Source organism: Biomphalaria glabrata, chromosome 4 (assembly GCF_947242115.1).
Source record: "Biomphalaria glabrata chromosome 4, xgBioGlab47.1, whole genome shotgun sequence".
NCBI classification, from domain to species: domain Eukaryota; kingdom Metazoa; phylum Mollusca; class Gastropoda; family Planorbidae; genus Biomphalaria; species Biomphalaria glabrata.
The window spans coordinates 55036351-55058937 of NC_074714.1; the positions used below are offsets into that span (position 1 = coordinate 55036351).

General features: G+C 37.1%; 1 protein-coding gene across 1 annotated transcript; it reads left to right on the forward strand.

Annotated features, from left to right (window-relative positions):
• The first annotated feature begins 8211 nt into the window (after window positions 1-8211).
• LOC106061586 (cysteine and tyrosine-rich protein 1-like) lies at window positions 8212-17219 on the forward strand. The gene is made up of 4 exons (XM_056027330.1): window positions 8212-8386; window positions 12242-12344; window positions 12768-12925; window positions 14269-17219. The coding sequence occupies exons 1-4, from the start codon at window positions 8317-8319 to the stop codon at window positions 14508-14510; spliced, it is 573 nt and encodes a 190-aa protein (XP_055883305.1). The 5' UTR covers window positions 8212-8316; the 3' UTR covers window positions 14511-17219.
• The last annotated feature ends 5368 nt before the right edge of the window (window positions 17220-22587 follow it).

Here is a 22587-nt window from a genome sequence, read left to right on the forward strand (position 1 = left end):
CCTAATGAAATACTAAGAAAGACATAAAGATAGAGGCACATTTCTTATTCCATACGCTAGAACAAATTCCTACAAGTGCGCTTTCTTCCCTAGTGATATCAGAGAATGGAACGGGTTGCCTGAAGCTGCCAGGAAAATCAACGACTTGGCAGAGTTTAAGTGATTGATTAACATGCATGGCTAGATAAACACATGAAATTTGTTGGATGTAATTATCCTCCTTTTTGAAGTAACGCCTGTAATATATAAGATAATATAAAGATAAGACGTCTTCTTTAAAGAGTGAAATAATTTAACAGACATTCGGGAACATTTTCCGAATAGTCCTCCGAGTCTGGACATTTAGTCCTACTTCTTGAACTTAATACTTGCTGGTGATTTCATTTTGATCTTGTAGCGAATCTAGAGTTATATAATAAAATGTTTAGGTTTAGGGTATAGGCCTAATTTTTCTATTCTCTGCCGTATTCCTGTTAATAATGTCAAGTTTACGTTGTGATTTTACTTATAACAAAACTTGTGTTAACACCGGTATTTTTTTTCTTTTTCAGTTTGTATTCATTAAAAAAATATCGACCCAAGAGACAATAGAGTTAAAATAGGATTACTTTTAATTATATATATATTTTACTGTACACCCTCTATATTTAGGTTTAATAATTTCAGGTTTACGGTGTGGTTTTACCTATAACAAAACTTGTGTTAACACCGGTATTTTTTTTTCTTTCAGTTTGTATTCGCTTAAAAAATATCGACCCAAGAAAAAATAGAGTTAAAATAGGATTACTTTTAATTATATATATATTTTACTGTACACCCTCTATATTTAGGTCTAATAATTTACTTTCCATTGACAATCAAACATTGATATTTAGAAAAAAAAAACATATTGTAAGTGAATGAACATTGTCTACGATGGAATTTTGTCAAGATTTTAAAACGTGTTTTTATAAAACAAAATAACTTTTTTAAAATAACATTTTCTTTTGTTGTTCAATGTTTATTTAACTGCCATTACAATTTTTATATCCATTTAAAACTTTATAGACTATAGACAATAACTCTTAGTATCTCAAGTATCACTGGGCTCACCTAAGTTTACCCATGTTGACCTAACTTAGGCCGTCTTAAACACCCGACAAAATAGCGAACGAAAAAAAAATAGCGACAAGAGAGCGCTGACAAAATAGCGAACGACAAAATAGCGCCTATATTAATTATCTTTATTTTTGCAGTCCTTTTTCATTAATGCTAATTATTGTCAAATACTAATAGGCGAACATAACGGAACACAGTTCAGTATAGGCAAAAAATAAATAAATGAAACATACTATTATGACTTTGTCATGCGCACCGCCATCCAAGATAGTGCAGAAAGAAGGTGCGCACTATCTGTGACTAAACAAGTCGGATGTTGACATAAGAGACTAACGATTTCCGCCTAAGTGGAGAGCCAATATGGAGATGCTGTACTCAAGGCAGATGCCCCTTTGTGTTTGTCATGTCTCTATGTAAATAAACATCTATGTCCTCGTTGAGTTGCCTCACTTACGTTATTACAATACATTGTATTTCATATTCATTTCTAGTCCAAAAATGCACTTGTAAAACAAGCAAGCAAAATGGCACATAAAATAATACTTCCATACTTGTCAGATTTACAAATGGAGTATCACAAGGTCGAAGTGTAGGCAAGGAAATGTAGAAGGTTGTTTCCATACGTTGTCCATATAGCTGGCAGACGTCTGTTAAGCTGGAGGTACCCTGTCTGGCTCGCAGTTGGCTCCGTTATCCAGAACTGTATCCAAGATTCAAGAATCATGTTTTCGGTGTACTCTTATTATGAGCGCTTCAGGGACACCCTCAAAGCTTCTCTGAAGGCGTTCAGCATAGACCTAGGCACCTGGGAGACAAGAGGCACATGACAGAGCATCATGGCGTCGCGCTGTGAAAACTGGCGCACAGGTTGCTGAGGAAAAGAGAACATCGCTGGCAGAAGAAAAACGCCAGAGAAGAAAAGCAAGGCCCACGACACTAGCTCCAGCTGGAATAACCTGCCCAGTGTGCGGCCGAACATTCCGGGCTCACATAGGTCTCACCAGCCACATGAGGAGGCATAAAACCCCAATGCAAAGCCCTCAGCCCCCTGGATGACAAAGTGGTCATCATAGAACCACGATGGACGAACTATATTATGACTAAGACTAAGACTGCTTTATTGATCCTTATGGAAATTGGTTGCAATTACACGAACGTTTTTCTCATATACAGACAACACAACAGAAACATACATATAAATAGAACAGACACAACAAAGAGCTCATTCAGCGACTACACACAGGCATCTTGGTCCTTTTCATGTTTCCTGATCGAAGGGTGGCTTTGATATAGTCTGACCGAGTGAGGCACGAACGAGTTTTTGTACCGCTCCGTTCTTGTCTTGATTGACAGAAGTCGCCCACTTCGCGACGACTTGACCTAGTTATGATGGAGTGAGTTGCTGTTGTCTTTCAAGATTTTTTTTTTGCGATTTTTCTTAGCCATTTCTATTCAAAAAGTTCCTGTAAATATGGAAATATTGTGCGTGTGATTTTTGATGTCCTATTTATAATGTTTTCTAGGTGGCGCAACCGTTTAGATGCCAACAAGTTATTCCGTATGTTAGGCGATTTTGTATAGTTTTGTATTGTTCTCCGAGGAAGTGATTGATCAGCTTATAGGTAATAAATCTAACATACTTTTAGATCTATCTAGCTTGAACAGGGTAGGGGCTTCTACTGAAAATCCTGCCGAGGCCCTTCAGTTACTAAAATCCGTTACTTATTATATATCAAAACAAACAAAAAAGCCCTGTATTTGTCTCGCGCTATTTTGTCTTAGCAATTTCGTCTGCGCTATTTTGACTTCCGCTATTTTGTTGGGGAAACTCGTTTACCAAGTTAGATCATATCACAATAGTCATATGGTGACCTAGTTCGATCAAGTTTGAATTACGATGACCTAGATATACCATATTTGACATGGTGACCTGATTTGATCAAGCTTGACTCACAATGACCTAGTTTGTCAAAGTCACATGGTTACGTATTGTATGCCTATTGCTATAAAGTCCATCACTTTGTTTTTAAGTAGTAAATTCAACATGTAATAAATAAATGGGTTGTGCCCCAGAGTTGTTCCAGAGTTGGTTGTACCAGAGTTGTGCTAGAGTTGTACCAGAGTTGTACCAGAGTTGTGCCAGAGTTGTACCAGAGTTGTACCAGAGTTGTGCAAGAATTGAGCCAGAGTTGTACCAGAGTTGTGCAAGAATTGAGCCAGAGTTGTTCCAGAGTTGGTTGTACCAGAGTTGTGCTAGAGTTGTACCAGAGTTGTACCAGAGTTGTGCAAGAATTGAGCCAGAGTTGTTCCAGAGTTGGTTGTACCAGAGTTGTGCTAGAGTTGTACCAGAGTTGTACCAGAGTTGTGCAAGAATTGAGCCAGAGTTGTACCAGAGTTGCGCCAGAGTTGTACCAGAGTTGTGCCAGAGTTGTACCAGAGTTGTACCAGAGTTGTACCAGAGTTGTGCCAGATTTGTACCAGAGCTGTACCAGAGGTACCCCAGAGTTGTGCCAGAGTTGTACCAGAGTTGTGCCAGAGTTGTACCCTAGAGTTGTACCAGAGTTGTGCCAGAGTTGTACCAGAGTTGTACCAGAGTTGTGCCAGAGTTGTACCAGAGTTGTACCAGAGTTGTGCAAGAATTGAGCCAGAGTTGTACCAGAGTTGCGCCAGAGTTGTACCAGAGTTGTGCCAGATTTGTACCAGAGTTGTACCAGAGTTGTACCAGAGGTACCCCAGAGTTGTGCCAGAGTTGTACCAGAGTTGTGTCAGAGTTGAACCAGAGTTGTGCCAGAGTTGTACCCTAGAGTTGTGCCAGAGATGTACCAGAGTTGTGCCACAGTTGTATCAGAGTTGTGCCAGAGTTGTACCAGAGTTGTATCAGAGTTGTGCCAGAGTTGTACCAGTATCCACCAACAAACGTTACGATTGTGTATTGCAACTATCAGTTGATTGATAAAAGATTGCTCGCTCCTGGATGACTTTTCTTCAGTAGCAGAGATAGTAGAGAAATTGTTTGATGTTCAATAGGAAGACATAACCCAGTGTTTCCCAAACTGTGTTCCGCGGAACCCAAGTGTTCTACGAGGCCTGAATAGGTTTTTCCACGAACTACTGCAATAATTAACTAGTAGGCCACCACCTGAATTAATCTCTGTAAAAAAAAAAAAAAGCAATGTTCTGTTAAATAATCCGTTAAGGAAAAAGTTTGGGAAATACTGCCTTACATTGCAATATGAGGGGAGACAACATGACTGAAGGAGGACAGTTTCTTCTTTCTCGTTCTCATTTTTATGTTGGAGCGTTCAGATGACTAGACCAATATATGAGATGAACTGCGCAGAGGTTTCCAAATCAGGGAGCTCTCCATATAGTTTTCTTTCTATTGGGGTGTTTTGGGGCCCGTGTTTTTGTAAAGAGAACAGTTTTGAAAGACATGGTCGGCATTCTCTGGGGACACTCCACATGGGCAGATTTCACTGGTTCCAATTTTGAGCTTTCGGTACATATGTTGTCTCATTCTGTTGTGTCCGGTCCTGAGTCGAAAGATCAGACGTTGATCTTGTCGGGATAGCTTTTAAGAGGCATCATCTTTCTTGTGATTCGGGTGAGAGCCCGTCCATTTCTCATTTATTTTGTTTACTATTAGTTTCTATTTTTCTTCTGGATAGAGTGCAATGTTTTTTTTTTTATGAGTTTGTTCTCCCACTCTTAGCCAGTGTGTCAGCTTTCACATTCCCTTCTAGTTCTATAAGAGCTGGTATCCACTGAATAACAGTTTTTTTTCTGGTGTTGTTGAGCTTTATAAGTGCTGTCCTGAGTTGTTTTGTATAGGAGGAATCCGAGTTTTCCAAGCTTATGAGGATTTTTTTTTCGCATTGGTTAGAAAGACAATCTGACTGTGTGGGGTACTTGGATGATTTGCTAGTATGGTAGCAGCTAGTGCTAGTGCTTCCCTTTCTGCTCTGTGGCTGTCAGAGAGCTCTCCAGTTGCAATGGATTTTTCTAGTTGTTCTCCATCTGGCCATTTGATGAGAATTCCAGCTCCTCCATTTGTGGTGGCTTTATGAGATGAGCCATCCGTGTAAACTCTGATCCACAGATTGATGATAATGAGTTTGTAGAAATGAGTTCGCTATTTTCTTGAGCTCTGTTGGAATGTAGTCAGATGTTTTGGTTATATTTTCAATATGGTCAAGGAGGCCAGCAACAACTATTATATATATATATTATCATCTACTTTAGGATTCTATGTGTCGCCGCTAAGGCCGTATCACAAATGAGGAAACCCGAACAAAACAGAACGAAGATGGCGATCGAACATTCTGACCATTGTCAAATGAAAAAAACAACACAAGCTTTTTTACCAGTTTAAACGTGACCCCACAGGCGTCTACTGTTTTGAGAACCATTCATAACAAAGATCATTAACTCCAATACAAAACAATCGATACCGCTGTGTATATACCCGAAGTTCAATAAATAGTCTCCCTTTTGATTTTTACATTGTTAACTCCTAAAGCTTTTACTCTAACAGTAAAGCAGCGAATGCTTAGAATCGAAGTTCCTTTCTGTATCTAGAGGAATCACCAGTGTAAGCTGACCAGCTCCATCGCTAAAGAAACTTTCAGTTTTAGAGGCGCCATAGTATCTATCTAGGTAAAAGCAATTTTGCCACTTAAAGGCGCGGTAAAGCGCTTGGTTTCCTAAACGATGGGTCCCGGGTTCGAATCCTGGTGAAGTCTGGAATATAGATTTCTGAATTTATAGGGCGCCTCTGAGTCCACGCAGCTCTAAAGGGTACACTGATGCCAACTAAAAAAAAAAAAGGAATTGCGCTATAATTATAATCAATATAATAATAATAATTTAATGTATAGAACTCTGTTAACAAACATATCAATAGGCAATTCTATAATCTTTTTTTTCGCCCCCCACCCACCTACCTTGGATCGCGGACTCAAGACTTTTCTAAATCAATACCTAGATTTATACGGTATATTATATTAAGGCCAAATTGTGGACTGAAGATTAGACTGTTAGGCAGAAGATTTTAGCATCACACCAAGATACCGTTACGGTTTACATAAGCAGACATAAAAACTCCTTTCTTCCACTGGCGATCCTCACTCCACATTAATAATTCTCATATAATGTTTGAGTGAAACTAGTTTTAATGTTAACTTTAGTTTCTATAGTTATAATTATGCATTTAATGCTCAAAATGCAACGCAAATTTCCTTAAGGGTAATACAGATTAGTAGTAATAGTATTAGTATTAGTATTATGTCAACAAGCGATTAAAAATAGATCGTCTTTCATTTGAGACAAAGTTGTCCGCTGTAGCGAAGTAGAATACAAAAGGGGGCGAAAATCATCCATGCATGTCGACTGGAGGCTCCACCCAGTGACACAGCTACACATACAAACCCCTTCTACCCAGTCGATTGCCGCAGTGGCTCCAAGTAGCAGCTGAGGTCAGGTAGAAATGTACACACCAAGAACGGAGTTTGGCTAAAGAGTGGTCCTCAATCTGAATTGGTTACAGGAGTCTAGGAAAACTTTGAAATAGCTAAATGTATAAGTTCTCTGATGTTCAGAGTCAATACTTGAATTTTAATATAATTTTTAAAAAGTTATATTTCTAATCGGGGTATCAATGACACTTGTTAAATTTGTATTGTAAACGACAAATAAAACATTTTAATTAGCTGATTTCCATGTATTAAAATTTTTATTGTAAAATGTTTGAACATGTTTCGAATGTTCCTTCAGAGTTGAAAATAACTTACTTCCTAGTTAAAACCTCTCGTAGAATGGATGGGAGCGGGCAGGGTTTGAATCCGGAACCACCGAGAAGTCCAAACGACAGTCCAGCGAGCATACCGCACGACCAGGCAAGCATCTTATTGACAGTCAAACCTTATACAATAAAATGATCTTTCAAAAAGCTTTACATTTATTGAGAAGATCATGGACACCCATTAGTACCTGCTCTACGAGACTCTAAAATATATGCGCTTAAATTATCGTCAGTTAATTGTTATGTTTGACTGAAGCTCACCAAATGTACTATCTTCGTGAAGTGTAGCTTTTAATTTTTTTTCCCTTTCAACACAGAAGATCATTACATCTAACCTAAACATCTTCCAAGACGGCAGCTTCGAATGCGGGATCATACGCGACCATTGGTTATAGTTGGCATCAACACTGACCTGCGACTGGACAACCCGTGGGCAGTGTAGACAGTTCTACAGGCCTGTGACCTGGTAAAGAGCTATTTGTATCCACTGCCCACAAGTTGCGACGTTGCAGGTCAGTGTTCAGGCCTCCTATGGCAATTGGTCCAGGACCATAAAGACGACAGCCCAGAGCGCAAACCACAAGACCAGCCAGTCATCCTGTTCATATCTCCCACATATCCACGTGACTTCATTTTCATGTGGCCATAAAAATTGATGTGACGACACGCACATACATCCTGCAGGAAGTGGTGGGGTTTGAACTCGAAACTATCGTGATGGCTCTCAAGCGTGCATACCACACGGCCAGACAGACAACCTTTACTTTCCACGCGCCTACATTCTCTTCAGTAGAACTAGAATGCTAAAGTAAAATTTACTAACAGAAATATAATTCGCTTTAAAAACATAGTGTACACAATATTGCAGCTGTCAAATTCTTTGACCCTTCCGAAACCGGAAAAAAAAACAACTACACATTATAATAATTTATGGCGTCTACCTGAAGGACTAAAGTATCCGGGTCTACCTGAACGGTAAAAGTATCCGGGTCTAAAACTTTCTTTTTAAATCGACAGGATAATTCCGTCATGAGTGGATGTTCAATAAATCCATGACAATTCTCAAATAGTTGTACGAGATTTAAAAAGGCGATTACCGTTTCAAATTTCGACCCCCTTCCTCGATCTTTCCATTCCCAACACTTTGTAATTAATGTTTTAATTGATTTGAAGAAAAATGAAACCTAATTTCTTAATGACCATTCACATCGTCCGAGTCCAATGCCATGGCTACTAATTTGAGAACCGTTTTGTCGTTTAAAAGCGAGACAGAAAGTGTAAGGGGGAATAACCAATAAAATCTTTAATCGTGGGGTACACGAAGGTATCACCGTGTCAGCCAGCACACCTTGGTATTAGTTCAGGGTGCGACAACTTACGACATACAGTAGCTGGGATAAAAACAAAAAAGGAACAAAATGGCTGTTAGTGTAATTCAAAGCATGAGGAACATATTTCTGTCCTTTCTGCTCTACATATTTGTTCCAAGTAAGTCTGTAAACAAAGCAACAGTTGGATTTTTTTTTTATTTCGGTGTTAGGTTTTTAAGTTAAGCTAGAAGTAAAGTGGGAGAGTATTTTTAGCCTCAAACCTAAACAACAAAAAAATATATGCCGTCCTAAACTAACCACTTTGTTATCAAACAAAAACATTACTTATTTGTACTCTTATTATGATCACAGTAGGTAACACTGTCATGACTGACGAAATAAGAAAAGACTAATTTATCTTTACAATTATCCTTGATATAACTGTAACTTTAGAATGTCCTTTAACACAATTAAGAGATTTTGAATATTACTTCATATAAATATAACTTTTGACTGCTCTTTATGGCCTTAATATATTTTAAACTTTAGAATACCTTTAATAAAATTATAACTTTAAATGTCTTTTAATATAATTTTAACCCTAGATTGTCCTTAACTCTCAAAAAAAAAAAAAATACCCTACCACTTACGATTTTTAGGATGCCCATTTTTAAATTGTTTCCCTGGTATGTCTATGATTATATGTTAAAAAGAAAGTGTATCCTCATTTAATTATCTTTATTTTATTTTTATTTTTTTTTTTGAATTAACGTCTATAATCTATAAGATAGGTACAGTAACCTACAACAGTCAACGACTAACAACTCTGTTTGTGAAACCATTTGAACATTCAATAAAAAAAATAAACACAAATGCATTCTACATACATTTCTATTGTAACATCCATCAAGCCTATTAGATGTAGACTTTCACCTATCACCTAGTTTGTTGAACATTTGGGGGCACCACACCTGATCCGCTGAACGTCTTTTTCCATTCCTGTAAAACAACTGGGGTTGAACTGGTGCTGAAAGGAAAGTTGATTCGGTTGAACGGAAAACGTGTCCAAGTAACCCTTAACGAATTTCCAATTAGGATCAATTAACTCTTTCTCTCCGTAATTATTTACCACAGTTCTGGTGGAATCAACGTTGGTATCGTCAGTTAGGAGAGAAAGAGTTAAGCAAGTCTTTGTCGGTATCTTAGTCTCAATAGCATCATTGGCTCACTTTATTCAGTTATACCTGGCAATAGCAGCGCATGTTTATATGACTTATTTTACTGTAAACTTTTTAAAATTGCCGTTCACAATAAATGCTTAAATATCAAGTTACTTTCAAAACATAAATCTTGTTATTATTTTGGTTGTCTAATGCAGCATAATAAATTTTGTTTAAAGCTTGACCTGTTTATTCCCTAATAGTTCACTCATGTTATCACGTATGCCTATAATTAGAGTATCAAAACTTTCTCGTCATAAATTTCGGATCTTTTTACAAAGCTTATATCAACTCATTCTGTCTGTCTGTTTGTCTGTCTGGTAAAAAGTTTGTACACCTTATTTCTCCGACACCCAATGTCGGATCAAGCTGAAATTTCGCACAACTATTTCTTGTACCTGACAACACAAGAATAAAAAAAAACAAAAACAAAAAACAATTAATTAATTGACTATTGGTTATTAATTATTTAGTTTGGTATCTTGAACATGGGAAAGAAATTGTACTTGACTGAAGATGTGGTAGAAGCTTAATTAGTCTCCTTAGGTCGCCGCTTGAAAGTAAGTTTGAAGTAAACAATCTTCTATTTTCATAATCACCTCCCTAGCAGAGTGGTTAGTATGTTGGCTTGGTAAGGCTTGAGCGATTAAATCGAATTCAGGTCGTTCTCCCCCCACCCTTTTTTAAAAAATACAAATGCTTTTAAAAAGTGATTACGGTAAATCAAATTCACCCAGATAGCCTTTTCTTCCCCCACCCCACCCCTTTTCCCATTTTCCAACTGGTCCAGAAAAGTGATAGGATCATAGCGTCTGAAGAAAGCTAAAAGCGTGAATTAGCGCTAAACATAAACAATTAATAAAAATATTTCTAATTGCACAGATATATTGTTGCGGGAAGGGTGTTGCTTACTCGATGTAGTAAAGTAAAGTTCTCCTTTCAGACCTTGCGATCTAATAATGTTAAGATCACCTGTTTGTTTGACCAACGGTCAACCACCTCTACCTTTCACCAACTAAAGTCAGGTACCCGTTACCGTAGGGAGAATTCAGGGGCCCCCTAAAAGTCCCGGAATTCAAAACCCCAGTCTTCACTAAGATTTGAACCCAGGACCCTATGTTTGGAAGCCAAGCACTTAACCACTCAGCCACCGCGCCCCTACTTAATGTAGGCGTATTAAATTTATATTCGTAATGTAACACTGGAGATAAAATTTAACACATATCTTTCTATAACTTTTAATAATAAGCCTGTTGTTCATTTAATCATCTTATAGATAATCCCTTAAACCCCAAATTAACAATGGTCGGGATTCGAGCCCTGGACTTTGAGTCTACAGTCTGGGAAGCCATTTATTAATCTGGTTAACAAACGAAAAGTTTCTTGAATTGGAAAATTCTAAAACTGTGGTTGATAGTTATACAATTGGTCTAACCATGGTTAAATAACATTTAATTTTAATGTTCTTGTTTGGTCTAGAGCAGTGATTCTATATATTTTCTATTAACGGAATTAGCTCATATACACATATAATTTATACCTTAGTTAATCCTCTGAATTTCAACCCTGATATTCGAATGAATTTTTAAATTTGTAAATGTTAACATCGTATTTAAATATCTTAATAGTTTTTTTTTTTTTTGTGAAACATGGCCGAATCCAAAAAGAAATGTGGACAGCACAGTCGTTCGTTATTTGAAATTTGACTACATTCCTATCTTCATTGCCCGTGTGTCTATTATGCAACAAAGAAATGACGCTATGAAACCATGGGGATCTTTGAGACGATAATAACAATGGCAATGTCTTGGAGTCCAAAGATTAAGGATGAGTGCAGTGTGTCACATGGCAACACAAACCCAGCTGCGACCTACATATTTTTCCGATCTCGTGCAAACAAAAGCCGTTGTCCCTCGACGGTCAATTTCAGTTTTCTTTTCGTCCTCAATTATAGTTTCAGCTAAAATTTCAGGATAGTCTAAATTCGGTAATACTTCGATAGATAATAAATCCATGTGATGATATAGGAGCGACGGATGTAACAGTACAAGAACTGTTTGGAATAAGTACTAATGAAGAGCTTAAAGTACTATTTAAAAAATAGAAACTAGCTCTTCTAGCTTCACTAAGATAATACCTGATACTTATCAGACTATCATCACAAAGTTTCTAATTGTTATTCCATCTTCTTATCTAGTGGGAAAAGGGTATCAGCAAGGTTGCCAATCTTCTAATAATAATTAAAAAAAAACTGGACATCACTAACCAAGAAGTTTTATTATTAAACCAAAATTGATGCCTAATTTTATAATTCTAATATCAAAGCATCCCACTAATAGGCGTAAATGTTTTGTTTGGTAAATTCATGTCATAAATATCAAATTTTATTTATTTGGCTTCATATTAAATTTCATATTCCTTAACATAGTGTTTCCCAAATTGTGTTCCGCGAAACCCTAGCGTTCCGTGAAGCCTAAATAAGTGTTCCACGAACTACTGGAATAATTGACTAGTAGGCCACCACGTGAATTATCCTCTCAAAAAAATTCTGCTAAATGCCCAGATTGTGCAGCGTGTTCCGAAAGGAAATACTGCCATAATAGATATACACAACAGAGATATAATTGAGAAAAGAATACACATTTGAAGTTGATGAATTTTGAAAAAAAATGCATAATAAGCTAAGCAGGAGGTCTACAAAAAAAAACAACTGGTAAATATGGCAAGTGGTCCACGAGACAAAAAAGTTTGGGAACCACTGGTCTAAAGTCTAAATTTAGGATCATAATGACACTATATTATTTTTTCTCCAGTCCAAGCAGACATCTGCTATTTCCCTGACAGCTATACACCATACAAAACCTGTGATTTTGGTTGCTGTGATAACTACTGCTGCCCTTTTAAAGAAACTGCCATGTGAGTATCTCCGAGTGTGCTTTAGAAAATTTAGGTAGTGGCGTATCGATGGAGGGGGGGGGGTAGGCGAAAGGGTGCAATCGAAATTGGGTATTAAAACACAGAGGCACATGATAGAGCATCATGGCGTAGCAACTGGAGCACAAGTTGCAGAGGACAAGCGAACAGCGCTGACAGAAGAAAAGCGTAAAAAAAAAATGTCAATAATAGTAGCGTTCTTTTTTCATTTTTGTCAATAAACAGTAAACCAGTTTGATTAAAAGCCACCGGTCAAAATAGGCCAATCTCAGTGTAATGAATAATGCGTTATTATTATATATTTTGACCTCAACTGTACTGACATTATTTTTATTATCTTTTGTTTAATAGTTACGTTATTGGCTGCTTTACTAAAATTATAATGTATTTTTTTTTAATCATCAGAGCCTACAATTTCGGACCAATCATTGGTGCCGTGGTCAGCGGTGGTATAGCTCTGTTCATTATTATACTTGCAATCTGTCTGTGTCGCAGAAGAAGGCGTCAACCTGGAGTTATCATACAAAGTTCAGGGGCGACAACTGCCATGGTTTATCATCAAAGTAAGTTCCCCTCACAGACCTACCTATATATACTATGTCTAGACTGGAGACACAGCCAGATTTCCTATCAGATCGTTATGTACGTAACTCTTATGAATCTTGGAAATCGCTCTCCTGTCTCAGAAAAGTAATGATCTTTAGTTTTCAAAGTTTTCAAAGTTTAGAAATAATACATTCCCATTTCAAATAGAATGCGCAATTAATCACAGAACTATATATTTTATCATGTATAACGTAAGCTTCTTATAACTACTATAACTGTTTCAGGATATTTGTGTGTAGTGTTAAAAGATCGGTGTGTCCAGTCTAGATATAATATATAAATGCCGGTAAATAGGTCTGTGGATTACCTGTTTACCCTACTGGAGATTTCGATATAGGAAAATAACTTGTGTAAATAGCTAGCATTTTAGCGTGTGTATAAGGATGTAAAAATTTATCTGGGGGCTTCCGTATTCTGTACACCGGATGCAACAAGAAGCTTCATTTTTATGGATTTGCTCCATTTTCTGAAAATCATCAATAGTTTTTACTTAACTTTGTTTTGACAGCATTTAATCTATGTAGTAGATGTAATTACTTAGGACTAGTGAAACACTGTAAGTCATCCAGCATGCACTATGTATCTTTTTAGTAGAATGAGGATTGCGTAGACCTAAACCGTTATTAAGGCCTAATGCCGACCACAGTGGCCCAATAGTCTGAGACGGCTGTGGACAACATATCGCTGTAGTTTTTTGTTTTGCCTTTCTATCTCCTACACGGCTACCAACCAAGGTTTTTAGAGCAGGGGTTCTCAACACGTGGGTCGCGACCCCCTTGGGGGGTCGAATGACGATTTGCCAGGGGTCGCCTAAGACCATCGAAAATTATCTACTCTTCTATTGCTGTATGTGTCAGTGTGTGTAGGGGGGTGGGGGTCGCAGCAGAGTGGTGGATTGTAAAAAGGGGTCGCCGAGCATAAGCGGTTGAGAACCGCTGTTTTAGAGCGAGTCTGTCCCTCAACCGCAAATATAATTTCCTTACAACAGATTTATCGCGTAGAGTCAGTGAATAAGATTAATACTTGGTGTAGATCTAGATCTAGATGAAAACTATTCATAAATGCGTGACGAAAATTCTAAATATGTTATAAAAGTACCCTTTCAGACCTTGTGGTCTGTATGGCAGTTGATGTAAATTTCATCTGTTTCTGTGGTTTACGGTTAACGAGGGTGTCATGTGGCCAGCACAACGACCAACCGCCTTTACTTTATCCAAACTAATGTCAGGTACCCATTAAATCTGTAATAAACATTTTATTTTATTTTGGATTTCTAAATCTTTTGTCAATGATCCCACAGGTACCACGACTCAGGGTGAAATAGTCAACACAGTCAACATGCCTCCAGGGATTGTCTACCCACCTCAACCATATGGCGCATATCCATATCCACCAGACAAAATTATGCAGCCGCCCCCATATTATCAACCGGCGCCCCCTAGCTACGACAACCTGTCTCCCCCAGCTTACCTTCCCAGTGCGCCTGCCGAGAACGTCTATCACGATCAAGGCGGAGTAGACAACGCAGCTTTCAAACATTAAGACTTAAGACAATAGCTCATTCTTTTTTTGTGTATATATTGTAATCATCATCATCATCATCATCAAACTCCATTAGAGTGAGGGTTGGAGAGGCTCAAATCCTCTCTTGCAAAAGCCCTGGACAGAAACCCTGCTGTCTTGCGTAGTGCATAAATGTCGCCATACAGGTCGAGAATTTTGGGTTTTCCAGACCTGTCGAGACGGAGATCAGCAAGTCTGGGGCAGTCAAACAGAATATGAGGCACGGTTTCCTCTTCTTCCACGCAGCGGGGAAACCGTGAATCAATTTGGCCATAGCCGCGAGAAATATGAGCCAACAGGACAGTGGCCTGTCCTGCACTATGCTATAATAGCTTGCTCAGGCCTGGACAGCCTCCACCACGGGGAAGTGCGCCTCATGCGCTCCCAGACTCCACGGGCTTTTTGGGACTTGTCCCAGCACTCAAACCACTTTTCCATTTCTGTTTTGTTTTGTATTATAGCCAGGGCTTGATGAAAGCTTACAGCCTGTTCAGTGGGTGGAATTTGCCCTCCCTGGTGGGCCAAAGAGTCTGCAATTGTGTTGCCTGTCATATATTGTAATAACTCTAGGGCAAGCGACTTAACATATGGGAGTTAAAAGATGATAAGAGCTATGAAAGACCAAAATGAATTACAGAAACAAATAGGGCAGTCCGCCTTCACAAAACTTCTCAGCTCCCTAACTCCAGCAGAAGGAAACCCTGCATCTAATTAGTGTGTTCTTACCCCGTTCTAAACCGTGAGCTTTATTGTTCAGATTGGCAGTGCGCATGGCAGAGTTTGTACACTATATACATGGCTGAACAGTGTACACATTTAATGCATATGTATATAAAACTTGTTATTATTAATATAAACTGGTTTAATGTTTATATGTGAGGCATGTATCTGTATTACAAGATTAATTTCAATCGCGAGTAAAAAAAAACATAACTCTTCTCTTCTTTAGGGATTTTGAATGGTATAAGTTATGTTAAAGTAGCTTCCCTTTAATAAACCGTCGTTAGCATAAACTAGTTGTGAGAAGCTGCCAGGTCTTTTATTATAGAGATTGATTATAAGCAATTATAACAACAATTTTAACCAAACTGGTGACCTTTAGAAATTCAAACTTAAATCTTCATCAGTTTAGTTTTAGTGATGTTATAACGATGATTAAGAAAAAACACTCCTTCTCTCCTATTTGACGATACCATCGTTGATTTAACCCAATCAGATTTTGTTTCTCCAATTTGACGATACCATCGTTGATTTAACCCCATCAGACTTTTTTTCTCCAAATTGACGATACCATCGTTGATTTAACCCCATCAGACTTTTTTTTCTCCAATTTGACGATACCATCGTTGATTTAACCCCATCAGACTTTTTTTTCTCCAATTTGACGATACCATCGTTGATTTAACCCCATCAGACTTTTTTTTCTCCAAATTGACGATACCATCGTTGATTTAACCCCATCAGACTTTTTTTCTCCAATTTGACGATACCATCGTTGATTTAACCCCATCAGACTTTTTTTTCTCCAATTTGACGATACCATCGTTGATTTAACCCCATCAGACTTTTTTTTCTCCAAATTGACGATACCATCGTTGATTTAACCCCATCAGACTTTTTTTCTCCAATTTGACGATACCATCGTTGATTTAACCCCATCAGACTTTTTTTTTCTCCAATTTGACGATACCATCGTTGATTTAACCCCATCAGACTTGTTTTCTCCAATTTGACGATACCATCGTTGATTTAACCCCATCAGACTTTTTTTTTCTCCAATTTGACGATACCATCGTTGATTTAACCCCATCAGACTTTTTTTTCTCCAATTCGACGATACCATCGTTGATTTAACCCCATCAAACTTTTTTTCTCCAATTTGACGATACCATCGTTGATTTAACCCCATCAGACTTTTTTTTCTCCAATTTGACGATACCATCGTTGATTTAACCCCATCAGACTTTTTTTTCTCCAATTCGACGATACCATCGTTGATTTAACCCCATCATTTGTTTTTTTTTTATTAACACTAATTTGTGTTGTATAAAAAGAGATTACTTTCCTTTCAACTCTATAGCAAATAAAATATTTTCTGATAACAAAGTTATAGAAGTTTAATCATAACAGGGAATGGAACTTCAAATGAACGAAATGAATAATTCCGTTGGAACAGAACCAAATTTCATTATATTACGGAGAGAAAGAGTTAAACTTACTTTTATCCTTTAGCTTAACCCGTTACTATAAGCTCATACTTTCTTTATTGTCAAAAGAGAGTAAAATGGTGGAAGGTGGTCAAAAATGTAAAAAAAAAAGAATTATTTATTTCAAGCTGAGATTTCTCACATGTATGTATGTTTATTAAGGTTGATTGAGCGTAACGCGAATGTCCTAGGTTCGATCCCCATATTGATCAATTTTTTTTTTCATTATTTTTCAATGATAAAAAAGAAAAGAATCTTCAATGAATGTTTAGATTACCATACCATTTGTAAAACGTAGGAATTGATTTAATTTTGTTAAATATTACTTTTTTATGTATCGTGGGTATTTCACATTGTGTATTAATTTGTAAATAAACCTGTGTAATATCCACTATAAAATATGTAGCTATTTAATATTAATTTTTTTAATCACAATTGTTACGACAATAATAAAATGGTTTGTTTGTGATAGTCGTAATGATCGTTTTGTTTCGTAACATTTATTTGTTTTGCGTTACATTTTCTGTTTACCGAAAGTAATGGCGTTCTATTTTGAGAAGAGCTTTAGGAATACTCCATAGACATAAATAAATATAGACTGGCCGATTAAAGAGTTTTATGAAACGAAAATTTGTGACTTGCCATTTTGTGTACTTTATTATACAGCATTTATGAGCAGTATAAAAGTTAAGTATTCATATCTATTTCAGCCACACACTTATATATATTGTAAACATAGACATAAATAAATATAGACTGGCCGATTAAAGAGTTTTATTAAACGAAAATGTGTGACTTGCAATTTTGTGTACTTTATTATACAGCATTTATGAGCAGTATAAAAGTTAAGTATTCATATCTATTTCAGCCACACCCCTATACAAGTATTACATTATTTTCACTAGTGTTTTTTTTAAATCTCTCAGACTGAAGATCATGTAATTTTTCATAATTCGGAAATCCGAATACAATAGATATACATGTTTTCAAGTTACATGAAGTTACTTCCTTCGGCCAGTCTATATTTATTTATGTCTATGATTGTAAATAAGGAGGCAGTGTAGTTTTGTTTAATCTCTAAGAATGAAGATCATGCAATTTTTCATAATTCGGAAATCCGAATACAATAGATATACATGTTTTCAAGTTACATGAAGTTACTTCCTTCGGCCAGTCTATATTTATGTATGTTTATGGAATACTCACGTTAGATTTCTTTGTTGGTGTACTCTTACTGACTCCACTGTTGGGAAAAATTTTTCTCCATTTAATATATATAATTGTATTGTATGTATGGGTGTATGTCCCGAATAAAAATCAAAACCATTTGACTAAGCTTAAGGGTTACTGGAGTCGATTTTGGGTAAAAAAAATCGATTTTTCAATTTTGGTGTAATTAAATAGGTGGACATGTATTTTATAAACCGGCACCAAAAATTTTCTAAAAAATAGCATTTTTTATTGAAAAAAAGCATTTTAATGATGCATGGTGAACACTATTTTCCATATTTTTCTTAATACAAATTCACTGTTTTTGAGTGATTGCATTTTCGTGCGATTCCCCCCTGTAACATATTTCTAAAATCTCTAGAACTAATAGAGATAAATGTGTCAAATTTGGTACACATATTCAGAGATAAATAATACAGAGAATCAGCTAGTTTTAATGACTTTAGCTGAAGAAGTTTTTAAAATATGATCTTTTGGGAAAAAAAATGTGGATGCATTTTACAGGAAAAAAAAATCACCCTTTTTTTTTGAAAAATCATAAAATGCACAATACTAAGGGAAAATGTATAAAATCTAGCTAGCTCCTTCCAGCCACCTTTATACTTTAAGGTGTAAGTATTTTTAGCTTTGAAATTTATCTATTTTGAAACATTTTAGAATTTTCCTATATGAACTAATTTTTGTTTATTTTCAAGATGGCCGCCATTACCATGGCAACCCGCAAACATTAGACAACATTCAATATATATTTTTTTTTATTGAGTTGTCATATGATTTTATATAAAAAAAGTTATTAAGTTAAAGCAAAATTAAAAAAAATAAATTTCGCACTCCAGTAACCCCTTAATAAAGAGTTTTAAAAAAGTAAAGTTTCCCTTTCAGGCCTTGTAATCAATCGGGCAGGCGACCTGTTTCTATGGCCAATGGTTAACGAGGGTGTCATGTGATCAACACAACGACCAACCGCCTTTACTTTCCCCAACTAAGTTGTATAGACTCAGGGGCGCCCTTAAAAAAAACTGTTTCATGAATATGGGCTTGTTTATCTCTGTAGGTTCATAAGAAACCTGTTCACAGTCTTAAAGTCTGTAATTTTTTGGTTCATTTGCATTTCCTGGCTTGTCTTATCTTATAAAACACAGACGTTGCTTCACTGCAAATGGGTTAAAAGAACGTTAGCTAGCCAACGACTCATTTTTAGCGGCCCCCGAAAGGGAATAGACCCTTTTCGTTTTGTATGGTCTGTTCGTCCGTCCGTCCGTCCCGTTTATATCTCGTAAACTAGAACAGATATTGAAAATTCGACATCAAGATATTTTAGACCTTTCAAAGTTCTGATGCAAGCAGTTTTTTTTTTCATAAAAAATACACACTTTTTACAACTATTCACTATTAATAGTAACAAACACGAGAGGCTTTTTAGTAAAGGAGATGGGTATTAACCATATGTTTAACACATTCATGCAAACGAATTAGATTTTTTCTCTAATAAAATTGTTCATAACAATTGTATTGCTAATTTAAATAGGTTCTGCATACTAATTTACTACATTTAAAAAAAAATGTTTACTTTTTTTAAAGAGAAAAAAATATATTTAGTATGCATATAAGTGGAACACAATTAAAAAAAAAACAATTAATAAGTAGTTTCTCATATCATTGCGAGAACTGCAGCACGACATCACGGCCATATTGTTTTGTTGGCCTCCTTCAGTCGTAGAACGACTATGGTTTATCTCGCACAAAGTGAGATGAAAGCCTGGGCATTGTTTATGGTCGGCACGATGTCGCCCACACAGCAGTTCCCCCCTCACGGCGCAGCTGATGTGACCAAAGGAACGGAATATCCGATACAGTTTGGGATCAGTAACGCCGCAGGCTCTGCCAGGCTGTAGCACGGTGTGCCACAATCTGCTTAAGGGTCACCAGCTCCTGATTTTTCCTCAGGGTTGTCTCTCGAAGCCTTCCCCGTGTTTGGGTATAGCCGCAAGGCAGCGGAGGTTTGGATTCGGAGTTTTCCTTTTGCTAGATGGGTAGCCAACCAAGGTTAACGCGCCCCTCCTGCCCGAAGCTTACTGGTTTAGGTGCCAGTTGCTCGCCTTTGCCACTTCTCGGCCATATGACACTTAACTAAAGTTGTTTTTTTTACGGTAATGTTTTATTTTTTCTCGAGGCTTTGAATAAGAGATCGACCGTTTACAAAACAATTAGATCATCTGTATATGACATCATTTAGTCCAGGTTCACACCTAGCTTCACCTTCACCTATACCTTGATCTGCTGGATCGTTCGGGCACCACACAAGATCTGTCAGCCTTCTTTCTCCATTCTTCTCTGTCATTTGCCTTTGAAAGAATTTCATTCTGATCTTTCTATAATATATTGATACCTGCATTTTTACCTGCCAGGATGGACCACTTTGGGGGCCGACTTTGAGTTTGTGTTTCTACACAAACTAAACGATGTCCAGGATACTAAATTGAACTTTCCAACAGAATAAAAAAAAGATTTAGCAACAAACAGAGGAGCCTAGAAAATTTTATTCTGCTACGTTAAAAAGTGAACAAAAAGTATTGTATAAATTTTAAATAGCATTTTTCAGAGATAGATAAAAATCTGGAATGATGTATTTCTCTATACCAAGATTAATTCGTCATACACTTATAATTAAAAAAAAAATAATAGTGATTTAAAGCAGTGGAGCTCCACCTTTTTCAACTCGTAGGCCTTATAAATTTACGATATGTAGATGTATAGTTCGTCCATCGTGGTTCGATGATGACCAATTTTGTCATCCAGGTGGCTGAGGGCTTTGCACTGGGGTTTTATGCCTCCCCTATGTGGCTGGTGAGACCTATGTGAGGCCGGAATGTTCGGCCGCACACTGGGCAGGTTATTCCAACTGGAGCCAGTGTCAATGCCCTCTCTTTTTTTCTCTCTGACGATCTTCTTCTGCCATTTACGATAGTGCGTCATGGCAAGACATTACCACAGGAAATTGTTGAGCCCGGAACATGTATAGCAACTTGATTGTGCACTTTGGACAAAATGTCAAATGTGCTGGATGGGGGCCCGCGCTAACTAGTTTGGGCAATACAATACAATAACAGTCTGGTTATATTCTCTCGACATAGTATGGGTTCCTCCAGAGGTAGGAGATTTGGGAAGGGGGGGGGGGGGAGGGGGAAAGTGGAGACTGCCCAGAAATTAACTCTTTCTCTCCTCCATCGTGGATTTGACCTCATTAAATTAAATTAATGTTTAATTTTTTAAACTGACTTTGTGTTGTATAAAAAAAGCATGCATTTCCATTTAATTCTATACCAAATTAAAAACTTTCTGATAACAAATAAGAAAGCTATTGAAGCTTAATCATAACAGGTGAGTGAAATAGTAATGAACAAAATTAAGAATATCTTCGAAACGTGGACAAATAATAACGGAGAGAAAGGGTTAACAATGGCGAATAAAACGGTCAAAGATTGGTTAATTCAGCCACTCAACCGTATGCGCAGGTTTGAATCCACGAAAGGGGAATGAGGCGCAGGAGATCTTTCGAAACCAACAGTTTAGACCTTACAGATTTGGGTTGACCCTTCACTAGTCTCCATGTCATCGGTTGATCAGTTTAAACATTGGCTTTAGGCCCTAACAGTCGCATGCCCTACACAAAAACAAGCATGCAAGAATCATGTCAACTAGAGCTCAGCACTTCTCAAACCCAAACCCAAAACCAGCAGATTTACAGCAGTCGAGTGTGAGAGTCAGATATGGTCTGGGAAGCTACCACATTCTTGATCTGTGTGGGTGACATACAATCACTACGTAAGACAGCAGGCCAATGGAGTTTGATGATGATGATGATGATGATGATGATGATGATGATGATGATGATGATGATGGTGATGATGATGATGATGATGATGGTGATGATGGTGATGAAGATGATGATGATGATGATGATGATGATGATGGTGATGATGATGATGATGATGATGATGATGATGGTGATGGTGATGAAGATGATGATGATGATGATGATGATGATGATGATGATGATGATGATGATGATGATGATGATGATGATGATGATGATGACTGTATTTCCCTATTGTATCTTCTTATCTTATATGATACAGACGTTAATTCAAAAAAGAAGATGAGTACGTCCTACGCGTCATACATTCAGTCATGCATATTAACCAATGACCTAAATTCGGCCAAGTCACTGGTTTTCCTGGCTGGCTCCTTAAACGGAATTACTTCAACATCTGTCAAAGCGACTTAAGGTTATTATATTTTGCTTTTGCCCACATTGCATCTGAGAGAGAGAGAGAGAGAGAGAGAGAGAGAGAGAGAGGGAGAGAAAGAAAAAGAGAGAGAGAGAGAGAGAGATGTATTATACTTCATTTCAGTCTTTGGCAATGTCTTCGATTTCATAGATTAAGAATGAGTGCAGTGTTTCACATGGCTAAGCAAAACTAGATTTAAGTTTGTACTAGGTGACATTTTCCCGTCAAATATTTTTGTCAAACATAAGGAATCAAATGAATAAATTATATATCCACTAATCAATTCTGAGTGTTAAAGATAGTTATGTAATTTACTTTCCAGTAGCT

Bases quoted from the DNA above. Each gene is read 5' to 3' on its own strand.
- LOC106061586 (XM_056027330.1), top strand. From the start codon at position 8,317: ATGGCTGTTAGTGTAATTCAAAGCATGAGGAACATATTTCTGTCCTTT. The intron at 8,387-12,241 runs GTAAGTCTGTAA...TTTTTTCTCCAG, and splicing joins GCTCTACATATTTGTTCCAA to TCCAAGCAGACATCTGCTAT. The intron at 12,345-12,767 runs GTGAGTATCTCC...TTTAATCATCAG, and splicing joins CCTTTTAAAGAAACTGCCAT to AGCCTACAATTTCGGACCAA.